The 21,138-nt window shown below is 44.7% G+C and overlaps 1 protein-coding gene across 9 annotated transcripts in view; it reads left to right on the top strand.

Annotated features, from left to right (window-relative positions):
• Positions 1-21,138, top strand: part of PTPRM (protein tyrosine phosphatase receptor type M) — a 1,907,823-nt gene that overhangs the window by 1,077,241 nt on the left and 809,444 nt on the right. For all 9 annotated transcript variants that reach the window (XM_029591025.1, XM_029591024.1, XM_029591022.1 and 6 more), the window contains one exon: positions 7,435-7,537. In XM_029591025.1, the coding sequence (XP_029446885.1) occupies positions 7,435-7,537 (103 nt within the window). The remainder of the gene's footprint in view (positions 1-7,434; positions 7,538-21,138) is intronic.

Below are 21,138 nucleotides of genomic sequence, written 5' to 3'. Positions count from 1 at the left end.
ATGACCATAAAGCAAGCAGAATTCAAATCTTCTTTGACGTAGATATTTGGTGACTTCAAAATTTGGTGCCCTAGGCAATTGCCTTTGTTGTCTTCTCATCGCCTCTGCCACAGCTTTTAAACCTCAGGCCTGCAGTGGATTTGCCAGTTCTCCAGGTCTGACCACTGCTTCCCTTCATCCGTCTCTTGCCATCACCACCGCTCCTCCTTCCTGTTAGGGCTCCTGTGATGTAGCTACGCACTGCACAAGCACAGATGCGACACCATGCTCAGCTGGAGCCCTAACATTTTTATTCTAAAATTATAGAGAGAGAGAAAAAAAGGAAGTTTAATATTAGGAAGTCTGATTCCAATTATGTGTTGTGTTTTTTTTTTTTTTACAGAGATTATTCTGGGAGAAATGGTAGTGTGGTAATCAAGATATTTTAGTTTAATTATCAAAATTTCTTGGTAGGGGGGAGGGTCTTAGGTCCTGAAAGTTAATTGAGAGGTGCCAGGCTGAAGATTTTCCAGGTTGCCTAATACTATTGCACGGGCCCTGGGTACAGCACTACTTTTCCTGTAGAAGTCCTATTGAAAATTACCCTCCCCATTGCATTAGTATTTGTTTGTCATAAATGAATCAGAATATGATTTTGAAAGAATTGTTGTGTGAAGAAAAGGTCTTCTTTCTCCAGACAGTATACTGGTACTGTAGGCCGAACTGTAAAATCTTCCTTATGATTAATAACTTCCGATTCCTAACAGCATTTAGAGAAAATTCACAAACTGGTTCATTATCCCTAGAAAAAAGGAGTTCCATAAAAATAAGCCATGCTCTTTAGGTGAAGGGAAGGGGTAAGAAGAAAGAGTGAAGGTTCTCTCCTTCAGAGCTCAGTCAACATTGACATGATTCTAAATTAGTACTGAAGTGCTGGAAAAACTTTTGTGAAAATTGAAGGATAAATGCTTTGATACTTATCTGCATTTTACTTAGAAAAGCAGCAGAATGCCAGCTAATGCACACCACTGACAGACGTGTGAACTGAGTAGTGGTAAATTAAGCATCAAGACTTTTGACTTTGAGCTGCGTGAGTCATTTTTATGTTTTCCCAGAAGGCCATAAACATCTTTTTTAGCTTGGTCAGTGCCCCTCTAAAGAATCCTTTCGTTTTTCCTTTGGATTTAGTATCTATCACTATCACATAATATAGAAAGATTATGTCATTTATGACACAAGTCATGCATGCAAATGGTATTGGCACTCTCTTGATCTGATTACCCAAAACCATTGAGTCGTTGCTGTGGAAAATCAATTGACATCATGGGAGTAACATAATTAAGTATTTTTTCATTTTTATTTAAAAATGGAAGAAAAAATCTGGTACAGACTATTTCAGCCTTCAAATTACATAAGATGCTATAACTTTTTTTTCAAGAATCCATGTGTTTCTTGTTTTTCATTCAGTCATACTTAGTTTATACTTTCTCCCACAATGTGAAATTGTCATGAATAAATTTGACTACCAGAGTTAAAAAGTCAATCCCAGGGTAGTCCTTGTAGTGTAGCCATGGGGTGGGATATTTCCCTGTGTAACCCAGCGGAAATGAGGCATAAACATTGAGAGAAATTGGCTATATGTGAACTTTATTTCTACACAAGAACTAGCAATAATATAACTCACAGTTAACATGTCCCCAAAAATTATAGGCAATGAAATCAGCAATATAGCAGCAAAGCATTCAGATTATATCTTAGCCTAGCAAATAACTGAGTATGCAAATATGGTACCATATGAAAGAGAGCATACATACAAGACCATATAAGAGAATGGTCTAAATGAATATTTACAGTAGGCACTTGCTTGAGTGATGACTCCCCCCCCCCCCCCCCCCCCCCTTTTCATCCTCAGGAATGTCTATGAAGAAGTGTCTTAGTGGGAGAGATGGCGATGCATCAGACTAAGGAAATTAGGGCTGTTCAGTTTGGAGAAGAGATGACTGAGGGAGGGGGGATATGATAGAGGTCTACAAAATCATGAAAGGACTTGAAAGGTTTCATGTAAATCAGTAACATGGGATGCAACACCTGCACTCGCCTGCTGTCCCATCACCCCCAAAACAAGACACAACACTTGAATGGCATTTAAATAGGCCGCAGTTTATTTGAATACATAACCCGAGCCCTCACAACATAACTGACCCCCCCCCCCCCCCCAACTTCCCCCCCAACTCCCCAACACCTCTATGTTTTCCAATCATTTTTCACATTTTTCTATATTTATTTAAGGCAACTGAATTTTCCCGGTTAGTAAAATTCTGAGTATTCATAATATTCTGAGACAAATTTACTGTAGCTTTCTCTAGTGATTTAATCACAGTCCAAAGTGAGCCAAGAGTAATCTCCGATGGTTTTTGAGGTATAATTAAATTCTCCTCCTGCTTGGGCTCTTCTTCACCCCCCACAGCCTGGTCTCCTCTCATCCCACCTTCCACTGTCCAAGGTAATAAAACATCAGGACTGCCATTCCCGAAAGGGGGACTTCCAAGGCCCATCAAATTCAGATGTACGGGTGGGGAGGGGGTACTAGGAGCTCCGGGGCTGAGTGATATTGCCTCGGCCAGCAGAGGCGACTGCCGCTCCGACTCGGCTTACGCAGCGGCCCTCTCCTCCGGATTCATGCCCAGCGTCGATGTTTGTATGAGAGAATTTATTTCCAATATTTGATTATGTAATCATTACAAATACCTGTATTTCATTTTATAATGTGATATTATAAAGTTATGGAAAATGCAATAAAAAACAAAACAAGACACATGTCCAGCCAAGGACCAGTTTCACCAGTTTATGCGCCAGTTCACCCAATGTTCTCCTAAACCCCTTGGTTATACAGCCTGTATCCTCCCAGTTACCCAAGAACCCTCACACCCCTCACGGTTACCCTGTATATTTGCTTTACCTTACACTTTCTCCACAGCAGAAGAAATGTTACACCGCACTAGACCTGGGCACATGCCCAGGCATGTAGGCACTTGCTTGCACATCTCTTGGCCACGGAATGCCCACACCATGCCTCTTCCGAAGCAAGATGTGCGCACCTCAGCACTAGTGGTACATCTGCCTGCTTTATGAAATAGTGTGGACTCCGCTAGTGCTAGATTGCATCCATCTCCTGATTTCGGTGCGCATCCAGCTTTTAAAATTCATCTCTAAGATAACTTTAAAGTGCGCGCACAGACACCCATCATGCATGCGTCTTTATTTATTTATTTATTTATTTAAAATCTTTTCTATACCGTCGTTCAGTGTACTACCGTCACAATGGTTTACATAGAGGCACATATAGTAAATTGTACATGTATATGTTCCTATTATAATTAGATGGGGGTGCCTTGTAGACTCGGTAACATAGTTTCATAATAATGCTAGGTGTTCCGTGTTGTTCTAAAGAGCCATGTCTTTAAGCTCTTTTTGAAAGTCTTAAAGTCTCTCTGTAATCTTACCTCTGTGGGCATGGTATGGGCACGTGGCCAGATGCACTGAAATTTTATATTGTGTGCGCAAGTATGCATGCGTGTTATAAATTAGGCCAAGCGTGTGTATGTGTGCACCTAATTTTAAGACTGTATGCGCACAGCAGGGCGATGTTGGGCTTGAGACGTGCTTGTTAGGGAATTTTTAACAGGCGCGTGTCCAGGCAATAACCATTTATACCAGTTTGCCCGGACTACAGCTAGGACCTCAAGAACCCCCCACCCCGGTTCTTTAGCCTGCACTCTCTCCATTTAACCCAGATCCCTCAAGCACTTCATATGTGGTTAGAAATTGTTTTATTCTGACTTAAACCACATCTATAACAGAAGCAAAGTTGCGCTGAAATGGATCTGGACATGCATGCAAATGTCTTGGCCACGCCTCCAGAACGCCCACTCCCCGCCCACATTCCACCTCTTTTTTCCCTGATGTGCGATATTCTGGCATCGGTACTTGTGCGCACATGCGGGAAGCATATAAAATCCGGTCGCCACTCGCATGTGCTTAGATGTGTGCCCATCTCCTGGTTTTGCTGCACATCTTTCTCTTAAAATGTACATTTCATTTTATAAACCGGAAAAGAGTTTAGCATTTTTGTTATCTTTTTTTATAGTACCACAAATAAGCTTGATGTTTAGTTAATTCCCTAAAATAGTGGGAGAAAATTAAAGTTTGCATTGAACATTTGTATCATTAATACCAGTTTTTGTTCCAGTTTCAACATATGACATGTTTTTACTGTATTGTACATGGAAGTCTGTACTTACATTTTTAGGTACAAAATATGTCCTCAAGGATTCAGCAAAATAACTCAGCAGGCTTCTTGCAACCCACCCATTTCATTTATAGGTGAATTTTAAAAGCTTGGCATGCGTCAAAGCCGGCAGATATGCATGTCTCTCTGACCAGCTTGCAATTAGCGGGTTTTTAAAAGTGTGTGAGCACGCATGGATTTCCCGGTTTGTGCACAAATAAAAAAGCTAAAAAAGGGGTGGGGCATTGTCTGGGCAGAGCAGGACATGGACGATCCTGGAAGTAAACTTGAACTGTGCGCATATTTACGCGCACAAGCGCGCGCCGGGGTCCCCTAGCACGAAATTTTATTTCTGATATGGTTAGTGTATAAGTATAAAAATAAAAAACTAGGCGAGTGAGCAGGGTTTGAAAGGTTGAGGCTAATAGGGTAAAAGGGAAGCTATCTAGCTAGGGGGGTTAGGAAGTCCTTTCCTTTATCAGGGTGAACTGGGAGTGAACTGGGGAGAAAGGTATGTGCATCAGCACGCATGTCTAGTAAATTCCCCCCACTTATGCAGCAGAGTCGGCATTTGCGCACACATGCATACATCCATTCAAAATTGTGCGCACTTGTACTGATGATTTTATATCATTCGTGCATATGTGTGTGTGTTATAAAACGGATGCATCCATTCACATGAGCCGGCATACAAGTATGCCCACATGGTTATTTAAAAGTTACTGTTCCACTCTCTTTTTTGTACCCTGCAGGCATCTGAATTTTAGTTATTTATATATTTACTTTGAGGGAGGAAGAGGGAGAAAAGATGTTTGACAAAATAATAGCACTAGAAATGCAAACATAATAGCAGTAGTAATGCAACAAAATAAAAAAAATTCAACAGGTAGGAGAAAGGGTGGGGAGGAGAGGGGAAGGGAGGTTAGGGTAATTGGAGCAGACTGGGAGGGAACTGGGGAAGGCCAGGATGCATTGCTGCATGACATTTGCAAAACTGTCTGCCCCCTTGTGCTCACCATGCTCACACGGATTACAAAATCTAGCGCTCATGTATGCGTGCGACCCGGTGCACGCATGTTATAAAATCGGCAAGTCCATTTACGCGCACCGGGTAACACGCGCACATGGATGCGTGCGCGCACACCTATTAAAATCTACCCCTAAATGAATTCTTTGCTTTTGTGTTTACTAATGCGAATGTTGGGAAGATACCGGTTCCAGAGATGGTTTTCAAGGGTAATGAGTCAGATGAACTGAACCAAATCACTGTGAACCTAGAAGATGTAGTAGGGCCAGATTGACAAACTAAAGGGTAGCAAATAACCTGGACTGGATGGTGTGCACCCCAGGGTTTTGAAGGAACTTAAAAATGAAATTTCAGATCTATTAGTTAGATTATAAATTTTATCATTAAAATCATCCATTGTACCTGAAGACTGGAAGGTAGCCAATTGGGCTCCAGGGTGATCTGGGAAACTATAGACCAGTAAGTCTGACTTCAGTGCCAGGAAAAATAGTGGAAACTATTCTAAAGATCCAAATCACAGAACATATAGAAAGACATGGTTTAATGGAACACAGCATGAATTTACCTAAGGGAAGTCTTGCCTTACAAATCTTCATTTTTTGAAGGGTTTAATAAACATGTAGATAAAGGTGAACCGGTAGATATAGTGTATTTGGATTTTCAGAAGATGTTTGACAAAGCCCCTGATGAAAGGCTTTTAAGAAAACTAAAAAGTCATGGGATAGGAGGCGATGTCCTTTCGTGGATTACAAACTGGTTAAAAGACAGGAAACAGAGAGTAGGATTAAATGGTGAACAGTGGTGTGCCTCAGGGATCTGTACTTGGACTGATGCTTTTCAATATATTTATTAATGATCAGGAAAAGAATACGACAAGTGAGGTAATCAGATTTGCAGATAATACAAAATTATTCATAGTAGTTAAATCACAAGCGGAGTGTGATAAATTGCAGGAGGAACTTGTGAGACTGGAAGATTGGGCATCCAAATAGCAAATGAAATGTAATGTGGTCAAGTGCAAGGTGTTGCATATAGGGACCCATGCTGTAGTTATACGATGTTAGGTTCCATATTTGGAGCTACCACCCAGGAAAAAGATCTTGGCATCATACATTGAAATCAGCTCAGTGTGCTGCGGCAGTCAAAAAAGCAAACAGAATGTTAGGAATTATTAGGAAGGGAAAGGTGAATAAAATGGGAAATGTCATAATGCCTCTGTATCGCTCCATGGGTAAGACCGCTCCTTGAATACCATGTACAATTCTGGTCGCCGCATCTCAAAAAAGATATAGTTGCACTGGAGAAGGTACAGAGAAGGGCGAACAAAATGATAAAGGGGATGGAACAGCTCCCCTATGAGGAAAGGCTAAAGAGGTTAGGGCTGTTCAGCTTGGAGAAGAGATGGCTGAAGGAGGACTTTAAAATCATGAGAGTCTCGAACAGGAAATGTGAATTGGTTATTTACTCTTTCGGACAATAGAAGTACTAGGGGGCACTCTATGAAGTTAGCAAGAAGCACATTTAAAACTAATCTGAGAAAGTTCTTTTCTTTTTCATTCAATGCACAATTAAGCTCTGGAATCTGTTGCCAGAGGATGTGGTTAAAGCAGTTAGTATAGCTGGTTTTAAAAAAGGTTTGGATAAGTTTTTGGAGGAGAAGTCCATTAACTGCTATTAATCAAGTTGACATAGGGAATAGCCACTGCTATTAATTGCATCAGTAGCATGGTATTCGGGTACTTGCCAGGTACTTGTAGCCTGGATTGGCCACTATTGAATATACAAGAAATATATATTAGGAAAAAAGAAAGGGCGCCATGGCATAGGAAGCTATAGATCTAGTAGTTAGATATATAGGTGTGTATGTATGTATGTGTATTTTTAGCAATCTTGATAGTGCCATTTTAGTATTCATGAACTTAAATCAAGTGTACAATATATAACAGCATCCACAGTTCTTTTTATTGGAGCAGTATTAATCTGTAGTGTTTGGTGTTAATAGAATATTGACATCTGACTTAAGGAGATTTAGCAAATTATGAAGGACACATATACAGTGTATTTACACAGTAACTATAGATGTGCATATTATTTACATTACTCAGTGTATTAATGATCATGTACCTCCTGTATTTTTCAGCACCCTCCATGCCGACCTACGAGCTAGAAACACCTTTGAATCAAACTGACAGTACTGTGACTGTCATGCTTAAGCCTGCTCACAGCAGAGGTGCTCCCATCAGGTACAGAAAAAAAATAAATCTCTGAGAAATTAAAGTGAAATTGATTTTTTTACAGCCTCCCTCCCTCCTTCCCCACCCCTGAGGGTTATTATTGTCCTCAGTGTAATCAGGATTGAAAACCATGCCTGCATTATCTATAATTAAATAAAATAACTGAAGAAAATGAAAATGCTTTGATGTTGTGCATTGGAGTCATGTTTAAAGCATTTGATCCAAATTCAGTGTGTCTTTTTTGAAGATGAGTAACAAAACCATGGTGCTCTTGTGTTTGTAATTTATTAATTTCTTTAAGGCAATTGTCTACTGCTGAATTAGAGGTTCAAGAACAAATCATACATTCTGTAGTAGGCCTTTATACTTTGTTAAGCTGTCTCCCTTTATTTTTTTTGTTTACTTAGTGCTAGATTAATATGATTTTGTTAAGTATTTATGTTCCTCCCTCAGCCCTAAACTACAGCAAGGGAGACGAAAGAGAGCAATTTCTTTATTTCTATTGAGGGCGGGCGGTATGAAATTATTTTTTCCCTACCCCTTTGTGAGAGAAGGGGGTTAGCAACAGGGAATGTATTTGGAATTTTATTGTATTTTTATAATTGAGGTATTTATTGTATTTTTTGGAATTCTGTTTTAAAGTCTATAAATTGATTTGAGTCATGTTGGGAAAAGTGGTATATCAATATGAAAATGAATTAATATAGTTCTGCTATTCCTCTGCCAATCTGTACCATTTCAAATCCAGTGTTACCTGCTGGCTCAGCTGATCAATGCCTGTCCTTCTAGGAAGAGCTCCCATGATTTCTCCTTCCTCCCAAAATCCCTTCTGCAGCTGCTGCTCCTCCTCCCATATAATCTCACTGGCTTGCTGACATTCAAAGCAGGACCTTCATGCTGCAGGTCTTTATTCTGCACATGAGCAGCTCAGGGCTCTGGCAATGCAACCGTGGACTGTCTGAAAAGTTGCAGTAATCATGTAGCAAGTCTATCCGATAGGACGCTGCCACTGGGCCTGAAGTTTGACCGCAACCACTTTCATGCCTGAGTCTCTCATAGTAGTGGAAGCAGTTAGGCACATCAGAGATCTGAGACTCCAAGCAAGTGTAAAATAGGATGTAGTTGCTTCTAGTTAGTTTATTCCAGGTAGCTCATATATTGGAAAGGTGGTGTTGCGCTGGAGGTGGACCCTTGGGCCGAGGTGGGGTTGTCGCAGCCCGTAGGTAGGTACCTATTGATCCCCACTGTCGGCAGGTGGAGTGGGCTGATGAACAGAGGCCAGCTGGAGCTTCACCAATACCAGCCCTCGTTCCCTGCAGGTTGAGCCTTTGGGTGCCGGGGCCGGCTGGACTTAGGTGGGCCTCTGTAGGTGGTCGATGAGGAGATCGAGATCAGCCCAGAGACAGCAGGAGAGAGATGGTACAGTCTTACACTGGACAAGGAGGTGTCCTGGAGACTCGGGCACCAAAGGAACAAAGGCAGACAGGGGGCGCACGAACAAGAGCAGGCCAAAGCCTGGATAGACCAAGTCCAGGAAGTAGGCTGAAGAGGCCTTGAGGAACAGGCTTGAGTCAGGGCTGGCGGCAATCTGGAAGCAGTGGCAAGCAAGGCTGAGGTCTGATCACGGAGATAGTCCAGCGTAGTCAAACGATGCCGAGGTCTGGGTCTGGAGAGAGGCAACAATGTAGTCGGGCAATGCAGAGGTCTGGAGAGAGGCAATGGCGAGGTCGGGCAATGCAGAGGTCTGGGTCTGGAGAGAGGCAACAACGTGGCCAGGTGAAGCAGAGATCCGGGCTTGGAGAGAGTCAATGGCGTGGTCAGGCGAAGCAGAGTCAAAGACTGTGTAGGCAATCCAAGGAAAGGTGCAAGGCAGGGACATAGGAACAAGGAGTCAGAAACCAGGATCAACGAGGAACAGGAACCTAGGGATGTGAATCGTATTTCTGACGATTGAAAATATCGTACGATATTTTCAAAGTCGTCAGAAATCAGAGGCTCCCCGAAACCGATAGGGAAACCCCACGAAATTGTTCGAGGGGTTCTCTTATCATTTTGGGGGAGGGCGGGAAAAATGGCACACAAAAACAATCCCTAAACCCACCCCGACCCTTTAAAACATCTCCCTTAGCTTCCCCCACCCTCTCGAACCCCCCCCCCAAAAAATGTTTCAAATTACCTGGTGGTCCAGTGGTGGTCCAGGGAGCGATCGATCTCCCGCTCTTGGGCCGTCGGCTGCCACTAATAAAAATGGCGTCGATGGCCCTTTGCCCTTACCATGTGACAGGGTATCCGTGCCATTGGCCGGCCCCTGTCACATGGTAGGGAGCACTGGATGGCCCACGCCAAAATGGCCACTGGATGGCCCATGCCATTTTGGCGCGGGCCATCCAGTGCTCCTACCATGTGACAGGGGCCGGCCAATGGCACGGATACCCTGTCACATGGTAAGGGTAAAGGGCCATCGGCGCCATTTTTATTAGTGGCAGCCGACGGCCCAAGAGCGGGAGATCGCTCCCTGGACCACCACTGGACCACCAGGTAATTTAAAACATTTTGGCAGGGGGTCGGGAGGGTGGGGAAAGCTAAGGGAGCTGTTTTGAAGGGTCGGGTGGGTTTTTTGTTTATCGGCTCAGGCGCAGCCGATTAAAAAAAAAAACAAAAACAAAAAAAAGACATGCAGCATGAAGGTCCTGTGAGAACACCTGTTACAGGTAAGCAACACTTGCTTTCCCAGATGGGCCCTAACTCTTATTCCTGCTCTCTGGGGATCATCCCATTGAGCTACTTGTATTTCTAGCTTTTAAGGTGGAGTAGGCTAGATGTTTGGCTCAGCACTGGTTAAGGAGGTTTTCCAGGGACACACCTTCATACTCTGTGACAACCACTATAATACTGTATAAATCAGCTTCTTCTACATCTGCCTCTACATCTGAGATATTATTTCCCATACTATGAGCTTTAATTTTCATAGTTTTCCAGATATTGCTCTCTTTTTCCACTTTTATACACGTATTTAATGTTTTACTTACCTTAGGGTTTTGTTCACTCATCCATGATGCTCCTAATTTAAAGCCCTCCTTAGTAGGTTTGCCAATCTGTATTGGAAGATGCTCCACCCCTTCTTCAAACAGATGGATCCCCATTCTCTGCTCAGCAGTCCTTGAAACATCATCCCATGGTCCAGGAAGCCAAAACATTCTCGTCGACACCATCTACATAGCCATTCATTTATCTCCAGAATGTGAGCTTCCCTACCTGAACCTTTATCCTTGACTGGGAGAATGGAAGACAATATTGCCTGTACACCTAACTGCCTTACCCTCTTTCCCAGAACCATGAAGTCACTTTTGACACAATCTGTGTGGTACCTAGAAATATAATTTGTGATAACATGGATGAGCAGCACAGGATAGTAGCTGGAGTCTTAAGTCTTAAAAATTTAGTTTTGCTTATGGTGCAGTATATATCACAGCAATTTGTAATAAAAACATCCATACTATTGATAGTAGACAATAAGCTTGAGGATTTTCAGCAATCTCTCTGATTTCTTGGATTTTGACACTTGGCAGATAGCACACTTCTGGGACAAAATGTCTGGTTGGCAGATGGATGTCTCGATGCCCCTCAGAAGTGAGTCACTAACCACTTCTACCCTCCACTTTCTAGGTGCATTGGTTGTTGAGCCCACAGAATAATGGTTTGCGAATTTTGTTTCCTCTTCATCCTGGGATGGTTCCTCCTTCACTTCCAGGGTTGCATATCAGTTCTTCACCTCAAGGGAAAGTGGAGTCATGGTATAAGGTCTATTAGCTATAAAAATCTGTGTGCAGCGGTCATCTCATGATCCAGGTTTACTTTCCCCTCTGCTTGAGTTTTTTTTTATCTTTCACACCTTGCTAAGTATTTCATCAGTGTAACTGTCATTCTCCCGGATGCTTCTCAGTTTTGCCATCAGTGCTTTCTGGACCAAAAAAGGAGACAAAAGTCAGAAGGCTTCTGATATACCATAATTATAGATAACAATGTAAACCAGACTGGTGGTGCTTGTCTTGGTGGTAGATGCAAAAGAGCCTGAGAAGGACAGGAAGTTTGAACCCATTTTGGGGAGACCTTCCAGGTCTAAAATGTCTTCCTATTTGTTAAATGGTACAGAAGATGACAGAGAAGAAATTAACTCACCCAGACTGCAAGGGAGCAGTTCTGAAGTAGATTTTCAAGCTGATTAGATTACAAAAGGAAGAAATGGACCAGTGGGTGTGGCTCCTCAGGTGGAGAACACTGTTTAAGGACTATCAAAGCAAATAGCCATTCTCATAGACAGATCAGATTACATAAAAGTTAGCAGGAACAGCTAGGTATGCTGTGGTGGTAAAAAAAAAAAAAAAAAAAAGCAAACAATGTTAGGAATTCTTGGGAAGGAAATAGCAAATAAAATGGAGGATATCATAATGTCTCTGTATTGCTCAATGATAACACCATACCTCAAATGCTGTGTACAGTTCTGGTCATTGCATCTCAAAAAAGATATAGTTGTGCTGGAGAAAGTACAGAGAAGGGCGACAAAAATGATAAAGGGCATGGAATGGCTCCCCTATGAGGAAAGGATAAAGAGCTTAGGGCTGTTCAGCTTGGAGAAGTTACGACTAAGGGGGGGATATGATAGAGGTCTACAAAATCATGAAAGGACTTGGGGGGTCATTTATCAAAATTCGCTAAGGCGTTTTCGCATGGGTTAAGGGCTTATTGCATGCGAAAAGCCCCATTGACGCATGCGATATGCCCTTACCGCATTTGAAAACGTGTCTTTAATGCATGCGATAGCATCATATCATATGGTGCGATGCAAATTTGAAAAAGAGGAGGAGTTAGGGGCGGGGAGTGGGCATGCCGGTAATCAAAATGCTATTGCACAGACTTAATGCCGATTTTAACTACATCTCTTTGAATAGCGTTAAGGCGTGCGATAGCTTGCATTACCGGGAAGTAAGGTTTTATCGTATTTTGCGATGTCTCCTGCCTGTGTGAGTAGATTTAAAGCTCCCGAGAGAGAGAGAGAGAGACCCCTAACCCCCTACAGCAATACCTAACCCTCACCTCGAGTTACTAGGTGGGCCTACTATAGTGATACAAATACCTATCTAGGGAGAGGACACTATGGCTAGGCTCACTCTCTCATGTCTCCCAGTGGTGGAATGCAGGAAATACATCAGGTCTGGCACTTTTAGCTCTTCGCATAGGTAAATAGCGCAAATTGTGATAAACTGTAAATTAGCATAAACCATGCTCCTTTTGCTATCGCATGCGATACTTATCACATTTTGATAAATCCAGCCTTGAATAGGTAAATGTGAAACGGTTATTTACTCTTTTAGTTAATACAAGGACAGGGGGCATTCTATGAAGTTAGCAAGTGGCACATTTAAGACAAATCAGAGAAAATTCTTTCTCACAGGACAAGCAGGATGGTAGTCCTCACATATGGGTGACATCACAGGATGGAACACTTTTGTCAAAGTTTCTAGAACTTTGACTGGCCCCTACCGGGCATGCCCAGCATGGCACTAACCCTGCAGCCAGCAGGGGTCCCTCTTCAGTCTTCTTTTTTCCGCACAGCAGTAGCCAAACAGTTAAGGAGCTCTGCAAGGATTCCTGACAGGAATTTTCCTCACGGAATTATTAAAAGTTAAATTGCCCCACAGGGGTCCCTCCGTTAACTTTTTCAGTCCCCGGTACTCCGGTAAGTTTTTACCCGTTTTCTGTCAATTACCGTCGAGTTTGGCCCTCGCAGCCTACTGGCCGTCGACCGTACCGCGGCTCGATTTTTTTCTATGGCCATGGTGTCGGGGTTCCGTCGGTGCCCGGACTGTACTCATCCCATGTCCATTACAGACCCCCATAAAGTCTGTGTAATGTGTTTTGGATGAGAGCACGATGTCTTGACCTGCACCAAATGTGCCCTAATGACACCAAAAGGTCGCAAGGCCAGAATGGAGAAAATGGGACTTCTCTTCCGTGCTCAAACCCCGAATCCGTCCATTGTCATCATCTGAACCGGCACCGTCAACGTCGCGCCAGCATCGACCACCGACCGGTGACCGCCTGGCATCGACAACTTCTCGGCCTTTGACACCCTCTTCTCCCCCTCAGGACCGAGGGGATCGTAAGGAGAAACATCACCATTGGCACCGAAAGTCTCGGACCATCAAGGGAGCGAAACCATTGACTTCGCCATTGTCCGAGCCGCCGTCGAAGAAACCCTGTCCAGTAAAGGCACCGACCTTTTCGGCGACTGAGTCACCGAGGCAATCCTCGGCCGACAGGGCATCGGGTGCCGTGACTCCGCCTTTAACGGTGGTCCCTCTGGCTATGACTCTGCCTCCTTCTTCTGTTCCGGAGTCGGGGCTGCTTGCTCCAGGTCTCCGAGAAGAACTGGACCGGATGGTTCAGGAGGCCATCGACAAGGCGATGCACCGACTCCAGGTTCCCCCGTCACCGACATCGGTAGTGATAGTTGAACAGACTACTGACCCGATTCCAGCAGCCTTGGCACCGCTGCTATCGAGGATGGAAGCACTTATAGACGCTTTTCCACCGATGTATCCCGGGTCACCGATGGCTCCGGTGCCCTCCCCACTTACTTTATCATCGGGAGGAGAAACACTATTCCACATCCCTCCATCGGGAGTTCTGCCTCAGCCACCGAGATCGGTGCCGTGACCTCCATTGGCGCCATCCACCGATGCCCTCGATGCCTGTGCCAGGGCCTTCATTGCCTTCATCGGTGCCTCCGGTTATTCCTCCAATGCCTTCAGAGCCTAGACCGGGACCTTCAGGTATCCAACTACCCCGTCCCTCTCTAGTTCCTAGAGGGACAGGTGCTGATCCTTATGATACCTGGACTGATGATTCCTCACCAGACACCGATGATTTGCCATCACCTCCTTCACCCACTGAGAGTAGAAAGCGTTCTCCTCCAGAGGACCTTTCTTTCATAAATTTTGTGAAGGAAATGTCTGAATTGGTCCCCTTCCAATTACTGACGGAACAAAACGACAGACATCAAATGATGGAGTTGCTTCAATTCCTGGATGCGCCCAAGGAAATCACCTTCATCCCTAACCACCAAGTTCTTCTAGACCTCCTCAAGAAGAACTGGGAACATCCTGGCTCCATTGCACCAGTCCACAGAAAAACTGACTACCTATTTGGTGCAGTCAGCTCCAGGTTTTCAGAAGCCTCAGTTGGATCACCAATCTGTGGTGGTTGAATCTGCGCAAAAGAGAGCAAAAAGGTTGAAACCTCACACTTCCTTTCCCCCTGGGAAGGAACAGAAGTTTTTGGATGCCATTGGTCGCCAAGTCTTTCAAGGATCAATGCTGATCAAAAGCAGATACAGGAGTTGACAGCCTCCATGCCTCAGTCACTTCCAGAACAACTCCACACCCTAATTAACAAGGAATTGGAGGCAGGCAAACATGAGATCAGATCATGTTATGACATCTTTTACACTGCAACCAGAGTATCTGTAGCTGCTATTTCAGTAAGACGATGGGCTTGGCTCAAGTCTTCAGACCTTCGACCGGACGTCCAAGATAGGTTGTCCGACCTCCCCTGCATAGGAGACAATCTCTTTGGCGAGCAGATTCAAAAGACAGTGGCTGAACTAAAGGACCATCATGAGACTCTCAGACAGCTCTCTCTGATACCTTCAGTTTATCCTTCCAAATAGCCTTTCCGGAAAGAGTCTAAAAAGTCTTTCTATAGACCAAAGAAGTCTTACCCTCCAGCAGCCAGATGCCATTCTGCGAGACCATTCTCAAATCACAGTCTCGTCAGACCCGAAAACAAAAGCCTCAGACGGCCCCCCAGCCGGGCCCTGCTTCTGGCTTCTGACTTGCGCGTAGAGAGCAGCAGCCAGATTCCATTACCACGCATACCAGTGGGAGGGTGGTTATGCCATTTCAACAACATATGGCAATCAATCGCCTCAGACCACTGGGTCCTAGCAATAATTGCTCAAGGCTATCATCTCAATTTTCTCTCCATCCCACCGGATTCCCCACCTCTAATGACGTGGAAAACATCTGACCATTCATTGCTCCTGGAGCAGTCCAGAGCAATAGAACCACTACGATTCCCTCAGCGAGGCCTTGGGTTCTATTCCCGGTACTTTCGAATACCCAAAAGATCAGGAGGTGTTCATCGAATTCTGGATCTACGAGCCCTCAACAAGTACCTCCAGAAAGAAAAGTTCAAGATGGTAACCTTGGGTTCGCTTCTTCCTCTTCTACAAAGGGGAGACTGGCTCTGCTCTCTCAACTTCCAGGACGCATACACTCGTATTGCGATAACTCCATCTCATCGCAAATACCTGAGGTTTCTCATAGGCCCCAAGCACTATCAGTATCGCGTGCTTCCTTTGGGCCTAGCGTCTGCACCACGAGTCTTTACAAAATGCCTCGTCATGGCTGCCGCCTTCCTCAGGACTCAAGGTGTTCACGTCTACTCCTATCTGGACGATTGGCTAATCAGGGCTCCAACTCAGCAATCCGATTTGTCATCCCTACATCTCACCTTAAACACTCTAATTTCACTCGGATTTTTCGTCAACTATGACATCCTGCTTAGTCCCATCTCAAACCTTAGGGGTAGATTTTATAAATTTACGCAAGTACGCTGGATTTTATAAGATACGCGTGTAGCCGCGCGTATCTTATAAAATCCGGGGTAGGCGTGCGCAAGGAGGTGCACATTTGTGCAACTTGCGCGCGCTGAGCCCGGTGCGAGCTGCCTGTTCCCTCCAAGGCTGCTCCGAAATCGTCCTTGGAGGAAACTTTCTTTCCACCCCCCCCCCCACCTTTGTTGGCAGATTTACACCTGCTTTCAGCAGGCGTAAATCTGCGCGTGCCAGCGGGCTGCTGGTGCGCTATCACCCGACCTGGGGGCTGGTCCGGAGGTCTCGACCACGCCCCCGGGCCGGCGCCACGCCCCAGACACGCCCCTTTTACAAAGCCCCGGGACTTACGCGCGTCCCGGGGCTGTGCGCGCGCTGGCGGCCTATGCAATATAGGTGTGCCGGCTCGCGAATGCCCTGCGCGCGTAAATCCGGCCAGATTTACGTGCGCAGGGCTTTTAAAATCCAGCCCTTATCGTTCATTGGGGCAGACTTGGACATCTTACAAGCAAAGGCTTTCCTGCCTCGACAATGAACCCTCACTCTCATGTCTCTGGCGCATCAGCTGCAGACTCAACGCTCGACGACTGCTCATCGTTTTCTCATCCTCCTAGGACACATGGTGTCTTCAGTTCAGGTCAGCTCAATAGCTCGCCTGGCCATGAGAGTCATGCAGTGGACTCTCTCAGGTCGCAATGGACTCAGTCCCTTCAGCCCCTGTTAACCATTGTCCACGTCACCGACTCACTCAGTCTGTCTCTCGCTGGTGGACAAATCAAATCAATCTTCTACACGGCTCGCCCTTTCAGGCACCAAACCCTCAAATAACTCTAACCACCGATGCTTCCAACTTCGGGTGGGGAGCCCATGTGGCCAATCTCCAGAAACAAGGTTCTTGGTCTCCAGAGGAAGCCAAACACCAGATAAATTTCCTGGAACTGCGAGCAATTCGATAAGCTCTCAGAGTATTTCAGGATCGCGTGTCCAATCAAGTCATCCTGATCCAGACGGACAACCAGGTGGCCATGTGGTACATCAACAAACAGGGAGGCTCAGGGTCCTACCTTCTGTGTCAGGAAGCTGCACAGATTTGGGCGGAGGCCCTCTCCCACTCGATGTATCTCATGGCCACCTACTTGCCGGGAGTGGACAACGTGTTGGCAGACTAGTTGAGTCGCACCTTCCAACCACTCGAGTGGTCTCTAAACCCCTCAGTAGCGAACTCCATCTTCCAAAAATGGGGTTATCCTCAAATAGACCTCTTTGCGTCACCCCAGAATCGTAAAGTAGGCAATTTCTGCTCTCTCACTCGCAGCCAACATTATCCACCAAGAGACGCGTTCTCCCTATCATGGGTAACCGGTGTCCTATATGCATTCCCTCCGCTTCCACTTCTCTCGAAGACTCTCGTGAAGTTACGTCAGGACAAGGGAACCATGATCCTGAAAGCACCCCACTGGCCCCGCCAGGTGTGGTTTCCAATACTTCAGGATCTCTCCATTCGCAGGCACATTCCTCTGGGAACAGACCCGCTTCTAATCGCTCAAAACGACGGGTGCCTTCGCCACCCCAATCTTCAAGCCTTGTCCCTGATGGCATGGGTGTTGAAAGGTTAATCATTCAGCCGCTTAACCTTTCTGATCAGTTTACCGTGTCTTGATTGCTTCTCGAAAGCCTTCCACGAGAAAATCGTATTCTTACAAATGGAACTGGTTCATATCATGGTTCTATTCTCAGGCCCTTGATCCCTTTACCTGTCCAATCCCACAGTTTCTAGACTACCTCTGGCACTTGTCAGAGTCAGCTCTTAAAACTTCCTCCATCAGAATGCATGTCAGTGCGGTAGCCACCTTCCATAAAGGTATCGGGGGTATCCCTATCTCAGTACAACCCCTTGTCACACGATTTCTGAAAGGCTTGCTTCACCTCAAGCCTCCACTGCGTCCTCCGGCCCCTTCTTGGGACCTCAACCTGGTTTTGCGTCGGATCATGAAACCACCATTTGAGCCTCTCCAATCCTGTGAACTTTGCTATCTCACATGGAAAGTGATTTTCCTTTTGGCAATCACTTCGGCTCGCAGAGTTAGTGAATTACAGGCCCTAGTTACCTATCCGCCTTACACTAAACGTCTGCAGGATCGGGCGGTACTTCGCACTCACCCTAAGTTCTTGCCTAAGGTAGTATCAGAGTTTCATCTCAATCAATCCATTATACTACCTATCTTTTTTCCCAGGTCCCATTCCAATCAAGGAGAGCAGGCCCTGCATACCCTTGACTGCAAATGAGCTCTAGCGTTCTACCTAGACCGTACAGCTGCCCACAGAAGAGCACTCAATTGATTATCTCTTTCCATCCTAACAAATTGGGGCAGCCAGTGGGTAAGCAGACTCTCTCCTCCTGGCTAGCGGACTGCATATCCTTTTGCTATCAGCAAGCGGGCATTCCACTTCAAGACCGTGTTAAAGCACACTCTGTGAGGGCCATAGCGATTTCAGTAGCACACCTATGATCGGTGCCACTTCCTGACATTTGCAGGGCTGCCACTTGCAGTTCTCTCCATACTTTTACAGCCCACTGTTGCTTAGACAAAGCCTTAAGAGAAGATTCCATCTTCGGCCAGTCTGTCTTGTATAACTTGTTTACGACGTGATGTACCAACACCCTTCCGCCTGCCCGATGGGGTTCAGGGTGCCCTCTCCCAAATTCCACTCCAGTTGTTGTGCCTGTTGCACGCTCTTGGGTACATTTGGTGCATGTCCGGACATCCTCAGCTCGGTACTCACCCATATGTGAGGACTACCATCCTGCTTGTCCTGTGAGAAAGCAAATGTTGCTTACCTGTAACAGGTGTTCTCACAGGACAGCAGGATGTTAGTCCTCACAAAACCCGCCCGCCACCCTGCGGTGTTGGGTTTGTTTTCTTATTTTATTTTTCGGCACTGCCTGTAGCTTTGTAACCAGACTGAAGAGGGACCCCTGCTAGCTGTAGGATTAGTGCCATGCTGGGCATGCCCAGTAGGGGCCAGTCAAAGTTCTATAAACTTTGACAAAAGTGTTCCATGATTGGGCTCCATCCTGTGATGTCACCCATATGTGAAGACTAACATCCTGCTGTCCTGTGAGAACACCTGTTACAGGTAAGCAACTTTTGCTTTTTCATTCAACGCACAATAAAGCTCTGGAATTTGTTACTAGAGGAAATGTAGCTGGGTTTAGAAAAGATTCGGATAAGTTCCTGGAGGAAAAGTCCATAAACTGCTATTAATCTTTAGAGCATTATCATGCTTGTTGCCAGCATTAGAAGCACGGGATCTATTTAATGTTTGGGTACTTGCCAGGTACTTGTGACTTGGATTAGCCACTTTTTGAGATAGGATACTGGCTTGATGGACCCTTTGTCTGACCCATTAATGCATATCTTGTGTTCTTATGTTCTTAGCTTAAACTGATTTATAAGCTTAAAGGGATTATATTGCAAGTTGCAATGTCCTCAGTGCATATATGTCCAGAAATAGGCTTGGTAGTGACATGGCATTGGCAGCTGAAAAGAGAGGCCCTGATGGTAGGGAAAGACATATATTTAAAATTCATTTTAAATTCAGTGGTCTTGATAAAGTCCCAAAAGTCACTAACAGGTAAATGCAGAAAGTTGAGCATTAAAACTGTGCATTGAAATTCAGCACACAATTTCTTAACACACAAGCTAATTTTTTTTTTAACTTCTGATGCAGTAAGCTAATGTTATGCTAACGCGTAGAAGTAAAAATATTCGCTTAGTAAGAGGCTGAACACATATTTTAATTCAGGGAGGGAGGGGAGAACATCCTTAAGGTATAAAACATGGCTCTAACATGGTCAATGTCGAGAATATTTAAAATGCAGGAGGGCTTGAAACTCCTGACTCGCACAGAAGCAAAAAATGGAAAAAAACAGGGGAAAAGTTTCCTAAAGGCACTTCGTTGTCTCTTGTGTCACAGGGTTAGCCTCAACACATATGAGGTTCTGCAGAAGAGAGAATTTTCAATGTTTGTATTTCATTTTGGAGATGTGCTAGATGTTTTTAAACTCTGAGCAGTTGCTATAAACAAAGGGGTAGATTTTAAAAAGCATTTACTCGAGCAAAACTGGTTTTTGCTCGAGTAAATACACTTTACTCAAGTAAGTGGGCTTTTCAAAATTGCTACAATATATGCCATTGAATTGTCCATAGGATTTACTCAAGTAAGTGCACTTTACTCGAGTAAATAGCTTTTGAAAATTGCTACGATAGTATGTCACATTTACATGCGTAACTCCTTTGAAAATGACCCCCTAAGGGTGTGAGAGGAAAGCATTGCACTCATCTGCAAAGTCACGCAATACTGAGGGATTAATTGACTGCTTCCTTGTATTCTCTTTGAATTCTACTAAAAGGTTAACCCTTTGGATCAGGCTGTCTTACGTACTGCATTCCTCAGACTGGGAAACAAACCTGCATGTCTTTCATCTTCCTTTTAATGTGCTAGCACTGCAGCACTAGAAACTTTACCCCGTAGGTGACCAGCGCGAAGAAACTCTAGGATAGATCAGCGCACCTCTCCACATTAGGAGGGTAGTACTTAAGTCCTCATTTGTATGGAATTTCCATGAGAGGGCGCTAAGCAGGACGCCTAGTGTTACATGCATATTTTGTGTGAATAAAAAGGTAACTTTAAAATGAGTGCATGCCCCTATACAGTCATATGTTGGCGCGCGCCTACACAAGCAGGAATCTTATATCATGTGCACAAGTAAGTGTGCATTTTATAAACACACGTTGTGTGCGTATGTGTGCTCCAAATTTTAAGGATTTATACAAAGAACTGCTACTCGTGTATTTTCCTTAGAAATTGTCAGCTTTTACATGTGCAGGTGAGCTTATTTAATAACATGTGCACGTGAAGGAATTTCCCAGTT

Source organism: Rhinatrema bivittatum, chromosome 2 (genome assembly GCF_901001135.1).
Source record: "Rhinatrema bivittatum chromosome 2, aRhiBiv1.1, whole genome shotgun sequence".
Lineage (NCBI taxonomy): Eukaryota > Metazoa > Chordata > Amphibia > Gymnophiona > Rhinatrematidae > Rhinatrema > Rhinatrema bivittatum.
This window is presented reverse-complemented; position numbering and strand designations above follow the sequence as displayed.